We start from the raw sequence: 22462 nt of genomic DNA on the forward strand, positions 1-22462 counted from the left end.
TATGATAGAGCAAGTACTGGTATTTTACCCCGTTAACAGCACGTTCAGAGACCCACATTGGTGTACCGTTTGATATTTATCGCAGTTTAGTCCTACTTGAGTGTGTTACTCAGATTTCACGCTGTCTGTTCACGTCCTCTGTCTATTACAACCCGTCATCATGAAAACCAGCTGGACTGCCGAAGAGAGATGTTACCTGTTACCTGCACTTGGCCTCCCCCGTTCGCTTTGATTTCAGCGCTCTGGTGCTTTTCCGGCGGATTGTCTGGACACAAGATTCACGCAACACCTTGCAAATGTATGGCCTCTGACAGATAAAGCCTCCCTCAAGCTCTGCCATTACTTTGTTTGATTATTAACATAGCACGTCAAATGTTTGCTCATCTCATCTCTCAAACAGCAATCAGTCATCCCGAGATTCATTAAGGAAAGCTTCGTGTCCTCCCCGAAGAGAGGAAGTTTCTTATTAAGAGGATGAATCAAATACGACTCAGGCTTTGGAGAGTAGGCCTGCTGTGAATGGGATTCGCTGTCTTTCCTTAAAAGGTAAAGGGATACATCCGCAAACGCGTGTCTGGCGCTTTTTTAATCGAACTGTTCTGAAAGTTTAAATTGGGAAAACTTTATTTAGGAGGCTTCTGCACTATCTTCCCTCCTGCCGAAGCACTTTTTGGATGCACAGGCTGAAAATCGAGGCATCATCAAATCATCAGTTTTGAATTATTCAGGGGGCTTTTCTGTTGCACGTTATCTACTTACTGTTGTCCGTGCATGAAAACAGGGGTTCATATTGAACTCTTTACAGTGTGTAAAAAAGAAAATACTACCCTGCATATTTTCACTTCACCTATGTCTGCATGCATTTGTTTTGTGTACACGGAGAAAGGGTGGTGATGATGTTTGTTCTAACAACAGAGTGCACAGTCTTAATAAAACCAGAAATGATAGTGAGCCATCTTGTTTATTCGTGATTTTACATCAACAATGGCGGGGACACACAATTCCGTCTTTCACAGGAGAAACACCAGAAAACGAGCATATTGTTAACATCAATATATAACAAGACGTACATAAAGATTATATTCAGTGCAAAACAACTACGCTATGTCACCAGCACATTAAAATAAAAATTCCCTTACTTTAAAATCGTTGTAATTGTAGCTGTTGTTATCATACACAGTACATGTGCGTTATAGGCAGTTTTAGTTGTTGGGGAAATAGCTTGCGATCAAATCAGAGCGATGCCATAAATGTGGAACTGTAAATTCTGCAAAGGCAAAGCTCTGAGTTTTTAGGTAGTGCTGTGGTACAATCTCAAAAGTGTTTACTTGGCTTTGAGCTAAGTGTCTTCCCAAGACTCGCAAATTGTCTTCAACAAGTGTATACTGTTTGTTGGGTAAATGCTACATACATAACTTAATAATATAAGGTCGATATAGAACACTTTAAAATTAAAACCATATGAAATCTCTATATTCAGAAATCTCTATTGCAATTTCCCCAGGTTTAGGTAGCATCAAAGGATTCCAAACGATTGCATTTCCCTGGTAATCCTAGAGAAAGATGTCTGAGGAGCTAATGGCTGTCACATGAAAACGAGTAAAACAGTAACAGTAACAATTATAATAATAAAACTTGTGGTTTATACAGAGGCTGCTAGCCAATGCAACTGTTGCGATGATGTTTTAACACTTACTACTAAGTTATAGGCCTACATTTTTTTTACAATTTCAGAAAGGCTACTTTGAAGTGATGTCTTTTTTTATGTAGGCTATAATCTATTTACAACACAGGTCGGCGTTGGTCATGTTTTGATCTTATTTGGCTACGTTTTTGATACAATTATTATTAAAAGCAAATTTGTAAAAAATAGCTAAGCCATTTTCCATCCAACATGCGTTTTAATTTACCCTCCCTTATTTTTTTAAAACAATGGCCAGAGTTCTATGGAGAAAAAAAACGCTACAAGCGTTTGTAGCTTCTACAGAAAAATCCAAATGGTAATGCGCATCATGTTAGGATAAACGAAAGAATGGAGAATTTTGTCTATTTATGACAGCAATATTGGTGGGATTCCTGATCCCTCTTGACAAAATAGAAGGGTGGTCATAAAGTTGACGCTCTCTGCCTCCTTGTGACTCTTCGTCTGTTTATGGGACCTCTCCTTTTTTCCTCTTTTTCACCCATATAACCATAAAAGGACCATAAAATCACTCCTTGGTCTCTTCTTTCTCTTCCGCTTCTTTCTCTTCTGCCTCTTCCCCTTCACCGTCCTCGTTCCCCTCTTCTTCGGCCTCGGCTTCGGCCTCTCCTCTTTGACCCGGAAACTTGTCTTTGTTGTTCTCTTTTTTCCACTTCATCCTTCTGTTCTGAAACCAAATTTTCACCTGTCGCTCGGTGAGGCTCAGGGCGTGAGACACCTCGATCCTTCTCTTACGGGTCAGGTAAGGGTTGAACAGAAACTCCTTCTCCAGTTCAAGAGTTTGGTAGCGACTGTAGGTTTGCCTCCCATTCCGTCTTCCTGGGGCTTGAAATATGAAATAAAGCCAGAGGTTAACAGGGCTCACCACGATCTCCCCATAAAGACATTCAGATGGCTGATAATTCTTTCTGAATTTACTCATTTCCTCTGCACAATCACTAACCCATTTCAGCTCTCACACATGCCAGATCACACTCAATGAAAAGAAAGAGCGAGTAGATGTCTTCTTGCAGTGTTAAGCTGGGTAAGTTAGATTTTCCATTAGCAGGAACATATATCAGTGTACACACAGACCACCCACAATAGAGTCCGTAGTTTGCTTGGGATCTGCAAATAAATGTCTTCAAAGTAATAATAATTTACACACATGTCTGCTTCATTTATAGTTCATTCTGCAGGTCTGATGCAACTTTACAACCACATCCCCCAAGAGTTAGTGGAGTAGGATATAGTATTATTACTTTGAAGTTCAATTTTTAATCTGTACACGAAGGTAAAATTGCTCTACATCCCCCATCAATTTAATGATGTTAAAACTCTACGAACAAAATCTATATACTCCTCCATGTCAGATTGGGAGGGGTGTTTACAGAAACTACACTGTTTCCTCTTGCAGCAGAGCCCATATAAACTTGACTGACATTTTCATTCATACTCATACAGGAGGACAATAACTAGGTAGGTAAAAGTATGAGAAGACAGAGATAAAGTTGGGGACGATATTGGGATGCATGTCTCTGAGCAGAAATGAAAAATGAAGCGCACACCTGTGTGGAGCTAAAGTAGCCTTATAGCCTGGACAGAGAGATCCATGAATGGAAGGGGTAATATCTACAAAGCCCTTATGATTATGGCTGTATGTGTCTGAGCCTACAGTGGGCCTGTGGGTCAAATTACCCCCAAAACTCTAAAACCCGGATTCTGGATAATCGTGGTATGTTGTGTTTTAGCTAACCCCCCTGTCACTCTGCATGCTGCTAGTGTGCATGGTATTATCGTATTTTAGACTACGACTTATCCATCCATTCTCATAGCTCTATTAGAGTTTGTGAAATATCTTATGTGAACGATAATTGACTTCAAAGAGCGTGTCATGTGGCTGTAATCAGCAATTCAGCGTTTAAAGGCACTTTGGAAAGCAACCATTCAGCCCTGTATGGGCATGTGCTGCAGAGTAACAGCAGCCTGCACTTCAGGTTCTATGTGCCCCATCATGTTCTCTGACTTATTTCGTTTTATAGTTTAGAGACATACTCTTGTACACCCTATGTATTTAGCACACATGCACAATCACACACACATACACACACACACGCACAGACAGGCGGATACACAGTGACACGCGCGCACTACACGGCAACACTGAAAGAATAGGAAAAATTTGTATGATTCTGACCGTGGGGTCTCATCCAAGGAAACATAAGACTGGGAGAGGAGTTTTGATTTAAGTGGCCTTGTCCTTCTCCGGGGTTAGAGCTGCTCGACGATTTACAGTCTGGGTATTGCGCTAGGCTTGCGTCTTGTTGGGTACCATAAAGCGTTTGCCTTGGAAGGGCTTCATATCCATAAAATTTCGTTGCGTCTCCGTGGCAAGCCAAAGCGCAGGGGTTTTGCTGGTATCCGGGGTTGGAGATCCCCGTGGTCCCGTGGTGAAAAAAGTCCTGCACATGATGGGATGGGTGCTGAAAGCCCGGTGCGGCTGCTCCGGGTCCGTAAACTAGCGTGTGGCTGCGGGCAACGCTTTGTGGAAACCTGCAGTCGTAGTAAGTTGGCTCCAGTGACTCGCTGCCTTTGTATTTAGAAAAAAGAGGGTTAACAAAATAGGAGCTCATGTTTAGTTAGCATCAAGCAGACGGGCTCTCTCGCAGCAGAATATCTCCTTTAGGATGATGGCAGCCTTTTGTTTAGGGTCCCAACTCGCACAGCGCACACAAGCAGACAAACCGGAACTAGGAGAAACGCTGCCCCTTTGGACAATCTACGGCAGCTCACTCTCTCTGAGCCGTTCCTCTCATCGGATTTCTCCTCGCAGTCGTGAGTGGGTTTTTTTTCCAGGTTTTGCAGTCTCAAACCCGGCTCATGGCATGAGCTTTGGATGTGTGTTAGCTAAGGTTACAGCTGGCTCGCTCGACCGGCACAGTCACAGGCGCTGCTCTTTTCTTTCTTTTTCCTTTTTTTAGATTCCCACCCAACCACCCCCACCACAGGCTCCCTCACCCTCCTCCAACCTCACCCCCCCCCCCCCCCCCCCCCCCCCCCACCCCTTCATCTTTCCATGACCGGTCAGACGTGGGCCCTACGTATATCCACCTTGAGAAAGGCTTCACTAATCATAACCAACAATCTAAGAGGCTGTAAATATGATCAATGTTAAGTTTATCACACAAAAAAACCTTTCTAACAAGCTGAACAATTCAGTTGTGAAATGGTTACGATATAAAGACGATGAAGCATGATACATTTCCTGTGTAGTCTGAATTTATAGTTTTGCTTCTTTGTATGGGGGTTATGAGGTGTTTAAAGCAGGGAGGATTTCCCCTCTTTCTAAGCGGATTAAGCTGCTGTGATGAGGTATTTTTATTTTTTTATTTTTTTTCTATCTAGCCCTGAAGGTTATATACAAGTTCCCAGAAAACAGTTGGCCTTTCTTGGGCTCCATTGGGTCGGGATGATATTTGGGAGTTTATCAACAGCATTAAAACGGTATTAAAAATAAAAACAACACAGATTCGGAGCTATTCAGTCCCCCGAGCAAAACACCGAATTGAAGACAAAACATTCCTCGATGCAAAACCGTGTAGAGGCCAAGGCGACAGATTTCCGCCAGGCCTCCAAAGCACCGATGCACGCAAATATAAACACGACCTATGAATGCTATAGGTGCCATTTACTGACCCCGTAAAACCGACGAGGATGGGCAGTAAATCTCACACGGGGGAGTTCATAAAATGTAACATTGAATGTTTAGGTGCAATCAACTCGCACGATTCCCAGCTCAGTACTCGCGTGGTCTCTATGCCTGTGTGGGTTTTTGTGGGGTTACTGACGGTTTCTACACATCATCGTAAAATATGAAAGGCGCACTGGACGAATTTATAGACCTTTCACACTCTATAAATATGCAGATTGCTAATCACTTGTTGGAGAATTTGAATTGTTGGTACAGACGTTACAACCGACACGGACTGAGGACTAAAATGGTACAGGTAGCCCTTTCTTTACTGGACATATTATTATTATCATTATTATTATTATCATTATTATTGTTATTATTATTGTTATTATTATTATTGATGCAGCGGTTTATGCTTTTGCTGCTTTTGTTATCGATGTGTTGCTTTGTTGCCATTTATTTATTGCACTGATTTTATGTTACAGATGCAACTGTTTAAAAACTGCTAATAAAGGAGTCTCTGGCTGAATGTGATTTTCGGCTCTTTATTAATTGTGGATTTTTTAAATACTTTTTAAAATAAAGTGTCTCAGTCTGGTTTGAATTTACAGCTTGAAAAGCAGAGGCAGCAAATATAAAAAACACACAGATTATGCATTATTATGTATTATGCTTAATTAAGTTTTTGTAAAAGGCTATGAACATGTACTGCATGTATATTGCAGATATGATTTTGCGTTTTTAGAATTGAGCACACAACTACCACCCACAAAACAGCCGTATTAACTCATGAATCCACAGACAATGAAAGAAGCTACAAAAAAAAAACGAGTGAATAACAAAAGCATAATCTTTTTTTCTGAAGTGAAAAAAAGATTACTATATTTGCACAGATTGTTTGGCCAGCACAACAACCAGCTGGCTGCATTCCGGATTGCTGTTCTGTGGCCTATTACACAAAATGTGGTTGGTGGCCATATCTGTCATTTTGTCATCGATAGGTTACTCTTCACTCTTCAGCCAAGCCACAGAGCTGTAAAAAAGCTCTTCAACGCAGACACACTCCTCAAAACGTGGACATACAGCGTCATCTAGTGTCGAAATGTGTCATTAAACCTGAATAACTCCACCAATCAGCGACAACTGCTATGTGGCCAGAAAGGGTTGAATGTATAGAGGATGTGTGCACCCTGTATTTTTCTTTAAATAAAGTTAAAGCAGTTAATTACCGTGGAATCTATAAAACACGCGCCTTCTGTCTTCGTCTTGCTTGTCTGTAGACTTGAAATAGTTGCTGTGCTGTCGTTTCCTGTCGTGGCAGCTGATCACTTTTATACAAGAGATAATAGCGCTCTGCAGCACTCACATTTATGCACAATGGTTATTGACTTTTCCCATCTAATTGTAGACTAATAGACGACTCATATGATGAAGTGCAGGGGGTTTTGCGGCTGGCCCAGTCAGGCAAAAGTCCCCAGAACAGTGCGCATGCTTCTCCTTTGAACGAGTCCACCACCAGCGTCCATTAAAACCATAAAGTAATTTAGCCCAGACGTCTAGCCAGTTAGTCGAGTTTACTTTGTTGGTCTGCATTTGAGACAAACAGCCGAGCTCCAACAGGGGCTGTAAAACTGGGATTTTTGTCCAAGCAGAGCGGAAATGCACTGGATTGGGCTTTGAAATTACAGCATCCTGCCCGTATTGTTTGCCACCACAAAAAGGCAATTTAGGTCTATCCCAGGAAACAAATGCGAGACATGGGAAACTGTCTCTCGCTTAAAACGAAACTTTTCAAATCTGGTCTCAGATTTTCTGATCGCCAATGAGCCTGGCAATGCAATTAACATTTAGTTAGAAATTGTGTTTAATTGGTGGTTAATGGGTTTTTTAGTACTCTTTCGGAAACTGCACAAATGTGGTTGATGGGCTACTTTCAACTCATATAGGGCATTGACCTAATAAAGAAATAAATATGGTAAAAACCTCGTGCATTCATCTCTGTCCCTATAAGAATATTATATGAACAATTTAAAAAGGATCGCCTATTTTAAGCCAGCATTTAAAATGTTTTGGTACATTTATAACCTTAAAGAGACGTGCTTTTGGGAGAAATTTATATAAAAAAATTACTATGTATTTTGTTATTGATATAAAACATAATCAATTCTGCGTTGAGAGTTTTTTTCAGGTCTATTTACTCTCCTAAAATGGATAACGTATAAAACGGTATGAATGTGAATGTTTGCGACTAAGAAGCTGTAATTAAGACACAAGTGCAAAGCGATGCCAAGCAAAATTAAAACAATGCTGTCCCAGTAAAGCTTTAAATAGGCTACGCCAAACTTTCTATTTCGCCATTATTTGTAATAGCAGAGCTCATTTAGGCCTGTAATGGGGGCACACTCAGCGGCCAAAACAGTGCGTACTAAAAAATGTGAAGGAACTTTTATTAATAAATCAACCGTCTTTTGCGTTTGTAGTTTTGGTTGGGTCCGTTTTCCTGTTGTTTTGAATTTCAGAAATTTTTGTATCCATTTACTTATTTTCTAGTACGGGGTAATACTGCTTTGGATTCCCCTGTACAGCCGTGTAGTCTGCTAAATCCGATCGCAAATACAGTCTGCAAAGCCACAATAAACACAGAAAACAAGAGCTTGGGATTATGGTTATATTTGCAGAGGTCTATATCTACACTCTATAATTAAACTCGTAGGCTACAGTCAAAAAAAGGAGAAAGAAAATGTGCACAAATACAGCTACAACTATAACAAAAATACAAGACAGACATGTCGACCGCAGATGTTGCTGTACAAAATACTACACCTGCACAACAGCGTACAAAGAAAATAAACATGAAAGAAAACATTCACAGCATAAATTATGGTTTTTGTGAAATTCAAAGGAATTCAAGTATTCTCTTTCTCCGGACAGTTTAAGCGTATCCAAACTGCGCTTCTTTAATTTCTTTTACAAAACCACATATCTCGAAGTGAAAGCAAAGTGTAATTCTCTCCTTAGAGGTTTTCCGTTTTCTTTTTTCTTTCTTTTTTTCCTACTTAAACGCTCGACACATAAATGTACACTAAAAAATAATATTCGGCATCAAACAGTCTGGAAGTTAAGGTTAATACAAAAAAATCCAACAAAGGTGATAAATATAAGGAGGAGAGGGGCGCTTGTCGTGTGTTTTGGTACATCTGTGCTGTCCATTAGACTAGTGGTTATTGTTGGTTGTTGTGTCACTGTAGTCCACATTATTGGTCTTTGCTGTCGGTCTTTTCTTTGTTCATCTTCTTCATCTTCATTCTCCGGTTCTGAAACCAGATTTTGACCTGCCTCTCAGTCAGATTCAGCACTCTGGCGACCTCGTATCGGCGGTCTCTTGTAAGGTACATATTGAACAGAAACTCCTTTTCCAGTTCGAGAGTCTGGTACTTTGTGTAAGGACATCGCTTCTTCCTTGTGGAGCGGGCGTGTATCCAATTTGCCACAGGGTTATCTGCAAATACAAACAACAGCAATGATAAAGACAGAATAACAATATAAAGCTAAATTGTGAAACAGATGACATCAGCATTAACTGTTCGGCCTTTAAAAAAAATAAATTGAATGAGCCCCTGGATTTATAGGAAATCTGTGGACTCATCAGAAAGTGCAACAAACTGAAAACAGTGCCAAGGCACACACAAGTTTGGGTGTACGTCGTTAAAGCTAAACTGCCAGTTAACATTTTAAGGAAAGATTCTCAGTCTTACACTTTCCAAGCCTCCACTGATTTGCTTCCTTGTCCCCTTAACTTGTGAGTAACACCGTCGTAAAATACTCAATGCGCTTATTCACTTTATTGGCCCATAAAATGGCCCGTGGTTCAAGCCTTTACAGGTCCGTGGTGAAAGTCCTCGAGTATGTCCCTACATTCCTCAAGTTGTCTGAAAAAAAGAGTCATGTGAATTTGTTTTGGACCCAGAGAAGAGAGCAGATAGTCATATGCATGCATCTCTTCACTATGTGAGAACCGTTTTTATTTCCTTTTATTCCATCTGGGGGTCAAACAGAGCCAGAATGTGGCTTTTCCACACGGAAAGGGCCCATCTAACAATACAGGACTTAAATTCGGCTTACAAGGTTTGCTGTGCCATCTTTAATAGCACGGGGTCAACATAAAGTCGTAACAATGCACCATATGACGAATATGGATTCTTAAGTGAGTTTAGGCCACCTTTAGAACACCTTGCATGTGTTTTAAGCTTATGCAACATCCTCCCAAATTCAACGTCTTCCTGTAGGTTTGAGTCCATGTTAACAACCCCGTCTGGTTTTATTGCCCCAATATTAGCCCAGAAGCATTTGTCTTTTATAGTTCCTAAAGCTTGCTCCCTATAGCAAGGAGCGATTCAGAGCTGAGCTGAAAGGAAGAATGCAGCAGTTTATAATTTTACTTTTAAGCAGGACGTTCAAATGGCTCTGAGCAAAAGCATATTTAAAGCTATCCCAAAAAAAAAAAACACCCACCGGGTTGTAAAAAGATCGTATAGGCGCATGAACTTACTCGGATCTAGCTCCGGTTTCTCATCTTTATGTTTTCCTGAAGCCATGAGCTCCGACTCAGGAGAGGGGAGATTCTGCTGCGTCTTGTCTCGCGTGTCAGTGGATGAGCAGTACAGATAATCCGTGTAGGTCCGTCCGCTGGAGCCGAGACACTCGCCGGCTCTGTGTTCTTGAAATGCATCGGGCTTCAACCCGTAGTGCCTGTTGTTCCCCGGATAGCCATGGAAAGGCACGGCGCCTGATATCGGCTCCAGCCATGACCGCACATATCTCGAGTCTGTGCCTAAGTGAGGTTGGTGACTGTATGGATGGTAAACCACTGATGACTGGGAGTGTACAGGGGCCCAGGAGGTGGAGAAGACGGGTGGCTTGGGTGCGAAGCTGCAGGAAGGATAGTCAGCACACTCCGGTACTAGCGACGTCGGACGAGGACCGGCTGGGTGCGAACCGGGCGCCGAAAAACGAGTTGCAGTAAGGACATCGTCGTTTTCATGGTTGATCAAGGAGTCCACATAATAATTACTTATGGGACCCGTGGTCGACATGTCGAAGCTTCACCGACTCTTTTACATGCATCCGATTATTATATGGAGTGTATGTGTACTTTTTTTTATCTAGCCATAGAACAATCAAGGCAGGTAATTATTTCTCAACGCTTCCCGGGCTGCTATTGGCTGCCTCACCAACACGTGATTATATTTACCCCCACAAAAATTGTACAGTGGATCAATGCGCCACTTATCTTGGGATACCAGTACACATAAATCGGATTAAAGAATATAATCTTTTACTATTTTTTCTCGGAGGCACAGAGGCAATTCCAAAAACTATGTTCTTTCATGAAGAAAATACGCATTTGTAGTTCTAGTAGTGGATCTACCTCTAGTCGCACAACAGACCTGCGCACATTACGTCTAAGAGCAAGGCACTATTTGATGGTGTAATCAATCTTTGTCTGGCAAAATCTACCGTAGCGCCATGCTGTTGCAAGGGATAGTATTACAGCAAAGTGTTTACCGAATCGTTTACTCTTATATCTTTATCAAACCACGCTTTAAAGCACGTTTGATAAAGCGGAGGTGTTAGAGTTTCCTGCGGCATGAGGTTTATTTCTTAGGAGAAAAGCCTCCACGGTGGCTAGATATAGCTGGATTGGATACTGGAGAGACTGAATCAAAAATACGAGGATGTAGCATACGCCACTAATAAAGTTTGCACTGTTTTAACGAGGATACAGCAAACATTTCCTAAATGGGATCTGCAGAGATAGGAGAGGTGGGGATTCAGATTCTTGACAAGCAGCCCACTACGGCGCGCTATATTCGGCTAGTGACCGTTCATGTTTTTATGCCCATCAATAAATTTTAACGAGGACCATTTGATTGTTCATAAATGTGTCGTTAATAAGACTGCATCCGAGTTCCTCGCTCAACATTAAACCGGCACCACCACCACCACTATGAGTATCTGAAACAATTCATATGAAACAAGAAGGGCCGAAGACAGCAGAGCGGACTTTGGAAGCAGAAGAGGTAAAATGGTTCATTAAAAGGCTAACTGTGAAAGCTTTAATGACAGGGGTAATGTTACTGTTGTATCCAGTGGCATGAGTCTGCTGTTTTTGCCCTGCAATGCACATGGGTAGCTTGTCAGTTAGCAGGCAGTGAAACAAGAATTGATTCTTAAATAGAGATGCAGAGACACAGCAAATAGAAGAGGATCAACTATACGGTGATACAGGAGCAACTAAAGTAGCCACCGGCGTCATACAGAAGAAAATATAATGCATTTGCGGAGGGTGGATGAGGTAGATAGTATAGATGTTGAATTATTAATTCCTAAAAGCTGCACACGTTCCAATGTGTGTGTGTGTGTGTGTGTGTGTGTGTGTGTGTGTGTGTGTGTGCGCGCGCGCGCGCGCGCGCGCTTTTACCCACACTGTTATATTTTGCCCATATGTTGTATTTGGACTATTTAATCTGTTTTATGCAGTATTTATTCTTTTATGTGCAACTGCAGGTTTAATGTTTCAGATAATATCGTCTCTGCTGTGGACTAGTTGTTTATAAAAGGAATTGAACTGGCAAAAAAAAGGTTAACTGATTGCAACCTTTAAGACAAGAAATCCATTTTGGGACGTGCAAAGCTGACAGTTATGTGCAAACGAGAAAATATGTGGTGTGGAAGAACAAGTCACACTTCACTGTGGCAAACATTATCTCAAACTGGGCTAAAATACAGTTTCATGCACTGAAATATACGAAACAAGAGTTTAACAACAAAGAAAGAAAGAAAAAAGAGCGAAAAGAATGATTGTAATAAAATGATAATTATCCCAATTTGCAACATCTGTAGCGTTGGCGTTTAAAAACGAGCCTTTGTCAGCGCCAGCAATTATCCTAGATCAGCTAGAGTCAAAATACAGTTTTACATTTGTTGATTAACCGACATGATATTCAACATTTTGGCTTCGTGGTGTAAAACAACGTGCATCAAATCATATACGCAGTAGGAAGTCCTACGTTTGTGCTCGCTGCTGAGTTCAGATTCAACCATGAAATTTAAAAGACCAGACGGCGGACCTTAACCCGGATAACTCCAAACGGTGTCCTGGTGTGTGCTGATGAATGCGCAGCTCTGAGCCTAGTTATTGTTCACCCGCAGGTTAATCGAGACAAAGAAATTTACCAAATGTGCTAATCAGTTCTTTTATTCATTTGTTTTTCTGGAGGTTTAACATTTGCAGTCTGCTGATTTCAGATATTCCCAGTATAATGAAATAGTACTCAATGAGCAATTATTACAATCCGATCGTAAAGACGAATTCGAATATATCCTGTATCGATGTCTGCAACAATGCACTAATATCATTTTTATTGTTTTGAAGTGTGCTTTTGTTTCCGTGTGTGCGTGTGTGTATGTGTCATTAATGAGAAGTAACTTCTGTTCAATTATCTTCCATCATCCATTTCACTCTTGTATCCGTCTTATTTTGCAATAAATAAAAAAGTATTTTTTATATAAACCATTTGTTGTTCGTCGTTTCTTTTTTCTTTTGATGAATGTCTGTCCTTAATCTCTATTCTTCCAGGGCACAACTACACTTGCAGCTGAACCAGCTGATAATATACTGTCGCAGAAAATCCCCTTTTGTTGCATGACCAAACACTGTCCTACTTTAGTTCCATAACATTTTATAGAGAAACACAACCTCGTGTAGCAGAAGTGACTGTTTTTGTTGAACACGTGCACTCTAAAATCAACAAATCAAGAGTGAAACTTGACAAATCAAAAGTATACGGCTAAAAGTTTAACTGGAGAAAAATACAGAACCGTCTGTTTGGCTTGTTTATGGGATTTGTAGTCGTCTGTGGCACAGTTGGTTTTATATCTGAGGTTTCAAAAAATCTCATATTGGTCTAATAACGATTTGTAATCTATGCAATATATGACACTGTCTATTACAGCGAGTCTACGTTTTCATTTTACTACAGTCGTTTGTCCTTCTGACATGCAAAATAATTTATCCAAAAAACGGCTTCTTGAATCAATGATGACAATAGACTAACTATAACTCCGCCAACATATGTACGTCAGATTCTGACATGTATCACTTACACACATTTCCCATGGACAAAAATACACACAAATACAGGTGTTGTAGCAATTTTCAAAAAGCCTATTTGTGCCGCATGAACCAAAGCGTGTGTTTGCAGTGCACTGATGCTTCTTATTAATACGGACTCACAGGCATGTAATCAGTGTTTGCTCCGTCAAAATAATCTTCGCGCCCGCGTTTTTAATTCAGCAGCCACCTTTCACCGTAAAAAATGATTGTAGATGAATACAGCAACATGCTTCTCGTGATAATATTAGAAGGGGAACTTCAGCTAAGATCATTAGTACACTTGCATGAAAATCGCCGTGTGTGCGGATTGCGAATTTCTCTGTAAGTGTATCTTTATAAACCCGCAAGGCTACTCAAGCTGATATTACACCCAATGCTTATTCAGATAAACTGACTCATCTTGATTGTCAAGTGAGTCAGAACTCTGTATCTGAGTCTGCTTTTATCAGCAAAACCGGTCCGGAGAAGATAATAAACATGGATACGTGCGTTGGAACATGACTTTCTTTTATTAGACATGCCAGTGCCAGAATGGAAGCGCATTATTTTTCCTGTTTAGAGCAGAGATACTGAAAGTAATTATTCTGTCAAATGAATGGTAAGAGCAAGATAACTACTGCAAAATTGACAAGACATCACAAGTTCTAACTCACACGCGCGCGCGCACACACACACACACACACAAATACGAAATAAACGCGTCTCATTTCTCTTTTCCAAAATTAGTTAGTCACGTTCAAATACGACATCTAGGCTATGTTATCTGTTTAAACTACACATAAAGATAATTCAAAGAAACGTTAACACAATGTGTTCATAACGCCCCAAACGCTGAATATTAAGGACCACAGAGTTGTACTATGATCTACTGAAAGGCCAAAAACTACAATAATAATTTCTCCTCCTGTATTGGATGGAAATCCCAAGATAACCGCTGCACGCCAGTGTTTCAGAGAATCAATAAATGACATTCTTATTCTAATAAATTAGCTTTAAAAATGTCTTTCAAACGCATTTTGTGTCAAAACAGCCCGTAAAGTGATCAGTTCTGAAGCTGATCAATTACAGTGCTGGTGAGCAGGCCTGTGACAGTTTGAATTTTTCGCGCAGTTAATATATAAAACAGCGTAAGTCGCTTTCTCTCTCTCCCCCCCCCCCCCCCCCCCTTTTTCTAAGGCCACGAGTGTCACTTATTTACAGAAAAATTCTATTCTTATTGAGGCTTTCCTTTATAATCCATCCTGAGGCTGGAAAGCGTTCTCAGTTATTAAATGTCATTCAACAAATCCAAAAAAGTCGCATTTTAAGAGTCATTCCTGCACCGCACAAATTGGCAATAGAGCAGTCTTCACATTTTCCATTCCAAAGAAAGAAGGATAACACCCCTTCTGAATTCAAACCCTAATCAATCTTCTTGGTAAAATGGTAAAAATAAAATAAATTTCGAAGTGCTACTTTTTCCTCTCTATCATAAAATAAACATAATGAATGTGGAAAATGACAGTAGAAAAAAGGTAAAGGGGGAAACAAAGAAAGAAAGAAAAGCTGTTAGCATATTTGGTTCATGTCTGATCATGCCAGCAGCAGTGAGACATCTTGAGCTGTCCCAAAGGAAGCGGCTGTGTAAAGGCTTCAGTTCCTGTGCGCAACTACAAAGTGGAATAAATTACTTTATGTGTATATGGTTTTAGGGTGAATCTGTGCAGCTCTCGGGGCTGTTTTCGGCGCTGTAAAGTCTTTGTCAGTGGTGCATTCCAAGAGAGACACTCATTCACTGAGCTGAATGAAAGTGACTTTGGATTCCAGACTGTCTCTTCCACTGGTGCTACCGCTACAAGGAGGGGGCTGAGAAAACAAGGGGAGATAGTGACTAGCATAAACACTGGACTGCCTTTCCAAAAAAAAAAAGTGCTTGCAGAATAAGCAGCTCTTTCATCAATAAGTTATTGTGTTTCATTGACCGCTGACGTAAGCTAAAACCCCTTTCCTGACAGATATCTAGTCATTTTTGAGAGTTTCTTTTCTATTGTCCTTCTCCCCTTTTCATTAATTTTAACTATGATAAAACAATGTTTATTACAAGACATAAAGTTTTGCCAACTATCGGTGACCGTCAGTGAGTTTAGATTCAAACATAAATATCATTCATTTCTAAATTCACGCTAGAAATGAATGGTTACTCTGATAATTTAATTAATTTAAGTGCCATTAGTCCAAAAATGTACACTGAAAGTGTTGCGGGTCGACTCCAATAAAGATATAATGTGTGCCCATTATGTTTTGGAAACTTAGCCACAACACATAACAGATGAAACCGTGTAAAACCCAGGATATTCTTCCGCATAGTGGTCCGTGGAAAGACAAAATAAAGTTTCAAACATTTAAGTAGAACCAGAGGGAACACAACTGAAAGACATAAAAGACCCAAACACACAAAGATTTTTGTAGGAATTTGTACTAAAAATGTAACATTTTGAATCTTCAATGCAAAATGTGGCTAACGGAGCGATTGTTGTTTGTGTGTATTCTAATGTTTTCTAGTAAACAGTCATCAGTAGCTATTGCTGGAAATGACAAAGTAGCTTTTTGTGTTGACGTTAGGGAGCCTATCGCTGCAAAACCTCCCAGCAAATTGGAAGTTGGAACTGAACGGCCTTTTGGTTTTAAACACTTAAAAGAAGTTGTGCATTAGCAGAAGAGAGAGCTCAGATGAAGTCATAGAAGTGTCATTAGCATAAATGTCCTGTTACACATTTAATTAGTTAAGTCCGCCACCTATGTATCCATGTCTCTTTCTATCTCATCATAAAACAGCTGAAACAACGAAACCTAAACGGACAGCCAGTGATGACAGATGCACCACTACGCAGTCTAAAACTTTACCCCATGTTGTTTACAACCTATTCTCCTTCTGAGAGCCTCTGGGAGGTTTTACAGCCCACCACAAAAATAACAGCAAAGAAAGAAAACGTCTCTGTCCAAGGTATTGCAACTCAGTTCATTTACAATGCCATTTGCGGGGACCTGTGTGACTATAGGGGGTAATTCGGCGGAAATTGTGCCCTTGATGAAGACGAACTGACGTAATCAAGGCAGTTTCTTGTTGCCGAGCCAGGAAGCCAACCCCAACAACATGAAACTACCTAAACCACGCTTCAGCTTCGCGCAAAGGGGTTTACAAAAAATATCCATGGAAAGGACAATGCATGAAAAGCCAAGTGGGGATTAACACTATCCAGCACTAAGGGAAAAGGCGAGTATGATACACACTGTGGTCTGCAATCATGCTGCTTTTTACGCTGCCTGTAGACACATTAGATGTGCCATGACTTTTAATTGTATCGTCTCAAAAACCGCATCCATCTAATTTTGCTACTCTTCTAAATTCATAAATATTATTGTGTCAGCGCAGCGTAAATTTAGTCCATTCGTTAAGTAAACATAGCCTAAAAATCCAGTCCAGCAAATCTCCAGAGCTAATCCAAAAAACAAACAAACAAAGAAAACAATCAGCAACCAGCATCGTGATTCGAGAAAGAAACTGAGTAGCAATCAGCAGCACGCTGAAACAACTTCATTCAAACTACGGACGCGAGCAGGCGTGCACCGTGCGTGCCAAATGAGCTGTCAGGCAAAGTTCTCTGACAGATGCGCCACACTTCCCGAAACAGGAAATAAAAATATTACGTAAAACCGGGTCCTACCTTCACTTGCCTTCGGTAGACGCCTTCCAGATGCGCTTTGTTATCCACGTGTTTGCCGTGACGCTTGTTATTATTGTCACTGGAGCCGTCGCGGTCGCTGTCCTTTTATCCACCATCCTCCTTATCTCCTGCGCCCATGAAGCTCCACTATCCCCGGGGTGGAGGCGCCTGCTCCTGCCAGCCCAGCGCCTCTCGGCTGGGTCCTGCACACTGCAGTCTCTGCTGTGTGGATTAGCCCTCCTCCACACACACCTTTAAACGCATCTTTACTGCTGCAGCACATTATATTTGCAGATCATAAAATCCACCCCCAACGCTTTCCAGGGCGAACCTGACATTAGAATTTTATGACCTTGACTTACTGTGGTCACCTGGATAATATTTAAATCAACGTTATGGTCTCTCACTTCTATTAAAACTGCCATGATCTCCTTCTCTCATCCGCAGTGTCTCTCCCTCCCTCTCATTTTCATTGCTATGCTAGGGGAAGGACAAAGTTGGAAATAGCTTTTTATCTAATTCGCCCTCCTTTCTTTCTTTTTTATTGTTTTGGAATCGTTCGCCATGACATAGTTTAATATCATCGCGTGCATGCACATTACACACCAAGGAAGAAGCAGCAGCACAAGTGGCATTTCATTCATTGAAGCTCAGCAAAATGAAACCGCTTACATGCCACTAGTTATTTATAGACTGCGTGAATGTCGCCTCCTCTTTTCCTTTGGTTCATGTTATTACAATTAAAATGACAAGCTAATAGCACCTTACTGTCCCAGTGTCGCTACAACTGTTTACCTGGAAAGCTCAGGTCTGGTCTGCAAGTTGCAGCGTTTAGATCGTTCATATAGGAAGGCACGATGTGTGCACGTGTGCTTAGTGTGCACATAAGGAGAAAGATCACTAAATAATTGCTGGGTGTATCATTTATAGACACATGCATATCTGTTGATATCTTTGCCTGGGCTGTGATGTATGATGTGTGTGTGTGTGTGTGTGTGTGTGTGTGTGTGTGTGTGTGTGTGTGTGTGTGTGTGTGTGTGTGTGTGTGTGTGTGTGTGTGTGTGTGTGTGTGTTAAATATCTGCTCAGGAGTAGTTGTAGACTGCGCTCTGTTCCCTTTCTCGGCTCTCCCTGTTTAGCTTCTTGAGCTTCATGCGTCTGTTTTGGAACCAGATCTTGACCTGTCTGTCGGTCAGGTTGATACTCCGGCTGATCTCCAGGCGGCGCTCCCGAGACAGATACATGTTGAACAAGAACTCCTTTTCCAGCTCCAGCGTCTGATGCTTTGTGTAGGGACAGCGCTTCTTCCTTCCACTTTTGGCTTTTAACCAGCTTCCCGTTGTCTTTTCCGCGGACAAATCATCTAGCGGAGCGAGAGAAATAAGACAGTGAGAAAACAGGCGGCCAAATCCCGACATTTTGCGCGGAGATCTTCAAGGCGTTGATCAGTACAGTAGATGCTAGGTACACGCCCACATCTTCTAAATGCACATTCAATACCGTTCAAAGAAATCCAAATTAGTAGTTTAAGAGAACAGCTTCACCTGGGTGCTTCACCTCCGCTCTTACTCGAACAAATGAACTACATCGAGCATCGCACCTTTTCTAACAACTCCTACTGCTTGCAAATTGCTTCTGTAAGATGTACAACTATAATTAGATGGAATCAAACGAGGGTGTGCAGACACTTCCTTTGTCTATGTTGGACCTCAGACTCCCATAAAACTTTATTACCTTTGCACACCGGAGCCAGATATATTTTTTCTTTTTTTTTTAGCTTCATCTTAAAACAAGAGGCGGTCTCTGCAGCATGATACCAGATTTAGGGGGGGGGGGGGGGGGGGGGGGGGGGGGGGGGGGGGTAAGGACAAAGAAACAACGCATCGAAGTACCAGCAGCGGAAAAAATCACACTGCTGCGCTGCACACTCACTTAATTTCTTGATTAGCTCGCAGACTCTAGGGAATAACCCCCCCCCCCCTCCCCCAACGCCACACACGTATAAACACAGGCAGATTATTTTAATAATTACCCTAATGTGAACAGTCTCTGTGTGCCCAACATTTAATCATTACCAAAACATTTAATTCCGTAATTTAATTCTCACGAACACGCGCAAACACACAGACAAACACACCCACCCACCCACCCACACACACACACACACACACACACACACACACACACACACACACACACACACACACACACACACACACACTCTCCCCCTCCCAAATCCAAATATACACAAACACAGACCCTACAGCATTGTCCAATTAAATTAAAAATAAAAGCATAGTGTTGATCTTCATCTATAAATAACAAGGTGAAATTCACTTTAAATAAGCTAATGAAAAATATGTAATAACTTTAAGATTCATTACGGGTGTTATACCAGTGCCATTACGACTAATACTACTAATACTAATGCTGCTGCTATTACTATAACTACTAATATTACTACTAATAATAAGGATAATAATAATAACTAGAAATACAAAAAAACGATCAACAGATTGTGTTCTTACAGAATTAATTTACCTCTGCATATTTTGTCAAATATAACGTGTCAGCTTTCTTTCCTGAAAAAGCAAAAGTATTGTCCAACGTGTTCTTTTAATTGTTTTACGTACACCGTACAATTAGTGGCCTTTCATGAGCTTACATTCTGTCTATTATTATTATTATTATTATTATTATTATTATTATTATTATTATTATTATTATTATTATTATTATTATTATTATTATTATTATATCCTCAATAATTTGGGTCGAAAAGTTTAAAACTTTGGAGACAACCCGTACAATTTAATACTGCCTCAATGCCGGAATTTTGAGGTATGAAATGGTGCTGTTACTTCTGTCAATAAATAACCAGAGCTTGTATGAAAGAGAGAGCGGCGGCGGAGGGGGGGGGCTGTTTATTCTAATGATAACTCCCCATCTCAAGTTGTCACATTAATGGAACTGTGTTAAATGCCACGAGCACCGTACCCCCTCCTAGGCCAGGCTATCAAATCCCCATGCAGACCATATGACTGATATCAAACACAAAGCTACATTAAAGTTATTAATTATTGCATCTGTGCGATCCTTTTAGTAACACCGTCAACAACCCGCCTGCGTGTGCGCGTGAGCATTGTACTGACACATATGCACGTGTCTGAGTTAAAGTTGGGGGTGGGGGGTGAGGTGGGGTGGGGGTGGGCGTAAATTAGCCTTCTACCTTTTAATTCCCCGTCCGAGATATCTGTGCAGCTGTCACTCTTGGCCTTCTCTTCCTTCCTGCTCTGACTCTCCTCTGTTTTGGAAAGCTCTCTCGCTGTCTCCTTCGCTTTGCTGCGACTTATTGTCGATTCTGCTGATGGTTCAACAGATATCGCCAAGTGGGTCAGAGAGAAACTGGAGGGGAACTGCCGACCATCCTGTGGCGGCCTCTCTCCGCTGTACACCTTGAAACATCCGCTGGAAGAGGAGGCAGTTTGCTGAGGCCGGCAGCTATTGTCCCCAAGCCGGATGTAAGTGGCTGACTCTGTTGTCTGTTTCCCCTTATTGCTGTCATCCTGGTAGAGGCAACAAAACGCCTCCTCTTTGACGCTACCCATTGGAAACGAGCAGGGTTGTAAACACTGGGCAACAGGTTGCTCGTCCCTGGAGGTTTTGGAGCCTGGGGTCCATGTGGCCAGTTGTGTTGACAGGTAGGCCTCATCCTGGAAGCCGCTGAGCGACACACCGCCCGGAGTAAGAATCTCGTCTCCTTTCGAGAGTGAAGACAGTCCAACCTTCCCACTGTTTCTCATCACTGAATATCCGTACTCTGCAGCTGAGTGGATGTACATTCCGGGGTTGCTGGAATAACTGTCACCCCTGAAGGAAGATGATCCTCCCATTAAGGAATCCATGAGGAAGTTACCGGGAGCTATGTTATTCGGACATGACATTTTTGCATTTGGTAACACAGTAATCGTTTGGTGTGTTCCACTGGTCTAAACTACGGGATTCTCCGGGAGAAAAATGACAGTAGGATGCTGACATCTTTTGGAGGGGGGTGCAAAAATATCAGTAACATAATTATGGATGCTCGGAGACATGTCATGTGAGTTTCAGACCAATGGCTGCGTGGAAGTGGCCTTGATGCTCCAGACTGACGTGACGTCAGCGCGGTCAAGTTGGGAAGAGTAAGGGTTTTTTGGTAGAGCAAGAGCGCCACCTAGTGACCATCTGGGGGTCAGACCAGCAGGCCCATACCAGGAAGAACAAAGGACGGCAGCTCTTGCTGCAGTGATTTTAAAGGCTCTTACTACGTGGCTTTTGGATGTTTTATTTCTAGTTCAGCACAAACTTTTAGATGCTTCAAAGCAAATTAACTCAGCCATGCCTCGAGTTTCTGTTCGCCTCGGAGCTTATGCTGTGGAGACGAAGCCGCCTGGATTTGATCCAAATGGTACAATTTGTGTATTTTCTTTTTGTTTTCTTCTTTTTAAAACTCCAACCGCTTTGTTGTTGTCACAGGTTTAGCGAGAAAAGCTGTAAGCGGGAAAGAAGATGTGTTGTTTTCTTAAACAAAGCCTCAGCAGGAATGAGGACATTTTTTTACGGTGGGAAATTTAAAGAAATAGTACAGATGAATGTGTGGAGCAGCCCAAAAAGTAATTGGCCAGTAATCTTTTTCTTTTTGCTTTTTTTCCTTTTGATCTGCTTAATATAAAACTGTCATCTTTTGGGAAAAGGCTTTTTGACTGATTGTGTAGCATTACCACCATAATTTGTATTCTCTGATTATTAATTTGGATTTGTTTTGTATTACCATTGTGCTCCAGCTGAAATGCACCAGAATTCATTAGACTAATCATAATAATAGTGCCACATCTTTTTAAAGCAATTGGTCAACTTCAAGTAGACTGAAATAACCAACGAAGCAGCACTTGGTTGTTTAACGGGGTGTCGCCTTATAATGTGTTCAACTGTACGGGGAAATTGCAAATGGATGGCCTACAAGGATATTTATGTTGTGGTGTACAGAATTATATTAAGTGTCTTTTACGTGTATATATAGCCTAATAAATAGGTATTTGCTTACTTGAGCACATATAGTATTTCTATAAATGTTTCAATTCCTTTGCACATGTTTGGTTGTGTTATTATTAGTACTTTAACTGTTTTTTTAATAGTTTGTTGTTTTGCTTTGTTTTTATTACCATTATT

General features: G+C 41.2%; 4 protein-coding genes across 5 annotated transcripts in view; all 4 read right to left on the reverse strand.

Annotated features, from left to right (window-relative positions):
- The window catches only part of LOC146644589 (homeobox protein Hox-C4a), a 52251-nt gene extending 34157 nt beyond the window's left edge, over positions 1-18094 (reverse strand). For both annotated transcript variants that reach the window (XR_014909141.1, XM_085394612.1), the window contains exon 1: positions 17256-18094. The gene's annotated coding sequence lies outside the window, so the exon portion shown is untranslated. The remainder of the gene's footprint in view (positions 1-17255) is intronic.
- hoxc8a (homeobox C8a) lies at positions 943-4651 on the reverse strand. The gene is made up of 2 exons (XM_085394616.1): positions 3879-4651; positions 943-2527 (listed from the first exon to the last, which is right to left on the reverse strand). Exons 1-2 carry the CDS (start codon positions 4312-4314, stop codon positions 2211-2213), a joined length of 753 nt encoding a protein of 250 aa, XP_085250742.1. The 5' UTR covers positions 4315-4651; the 3' UTR covers positions 943-2210.
- hoxc9a (homeobox C9a) lies at positions 8329-11579 on the reverse strand. Its single transcript, XM_085394615.1, has 2 exons — positions 9925-11579; positions 8329-8874 (listed from the first exon to the last, which is right to left on the reverse strand). Exons 1-2 carry the CDS (start codon positions 10466-10468, stop codon positions 8630-8632), a joined length of 789 nt encoding a protein of 262 aa, XP_085250741.1. The 5' UTR covers positions 10469-11579; the 3' UTR covers positions 8329-8629.
- Positions 18095-18235: 141 nt separating the features above from the next.
- On the reverse strand, positions 18236-21599 carry LOC146644594 (homeobox protein Hox-C10a-like). The gene is made up of 2 exons (XM_085394607.1): positions 20484-21599; positions 18236-18617 (listed from the first exon to the last, which is right to left on the reverse strand). Exons 1-2 carry the CDS (start codon positions 21196-21198, stop codon positions 18340-18342), a joined length of 993 nt encoding a protein of 330 aa, XP_085250733.1. The 5' UTR covers positions 21199-21599; the 3' UTR covers positions 18236-18339.
- Between the last annotated feature and the right edge of the window lie 863 nt (positions 21600-22462).

The sequence above is a fragment of the Rhamphochromis longiceps genome, linkage group LG20 (genome assembly GCF_057381845.1).
Source record: "Rhamphochromis longiceps isolate RC_006_pf linkage group LG20, R_longiceps_female_GT1.1, whole genome shotgun sequence".
NCBI classification, from domain to species: Eukaryota; Metazoa; Chordata; class Actinopteri; order Cichliformes; family Cichlidae; genus Rhamphochromis; species Rhamphochromis longiceps.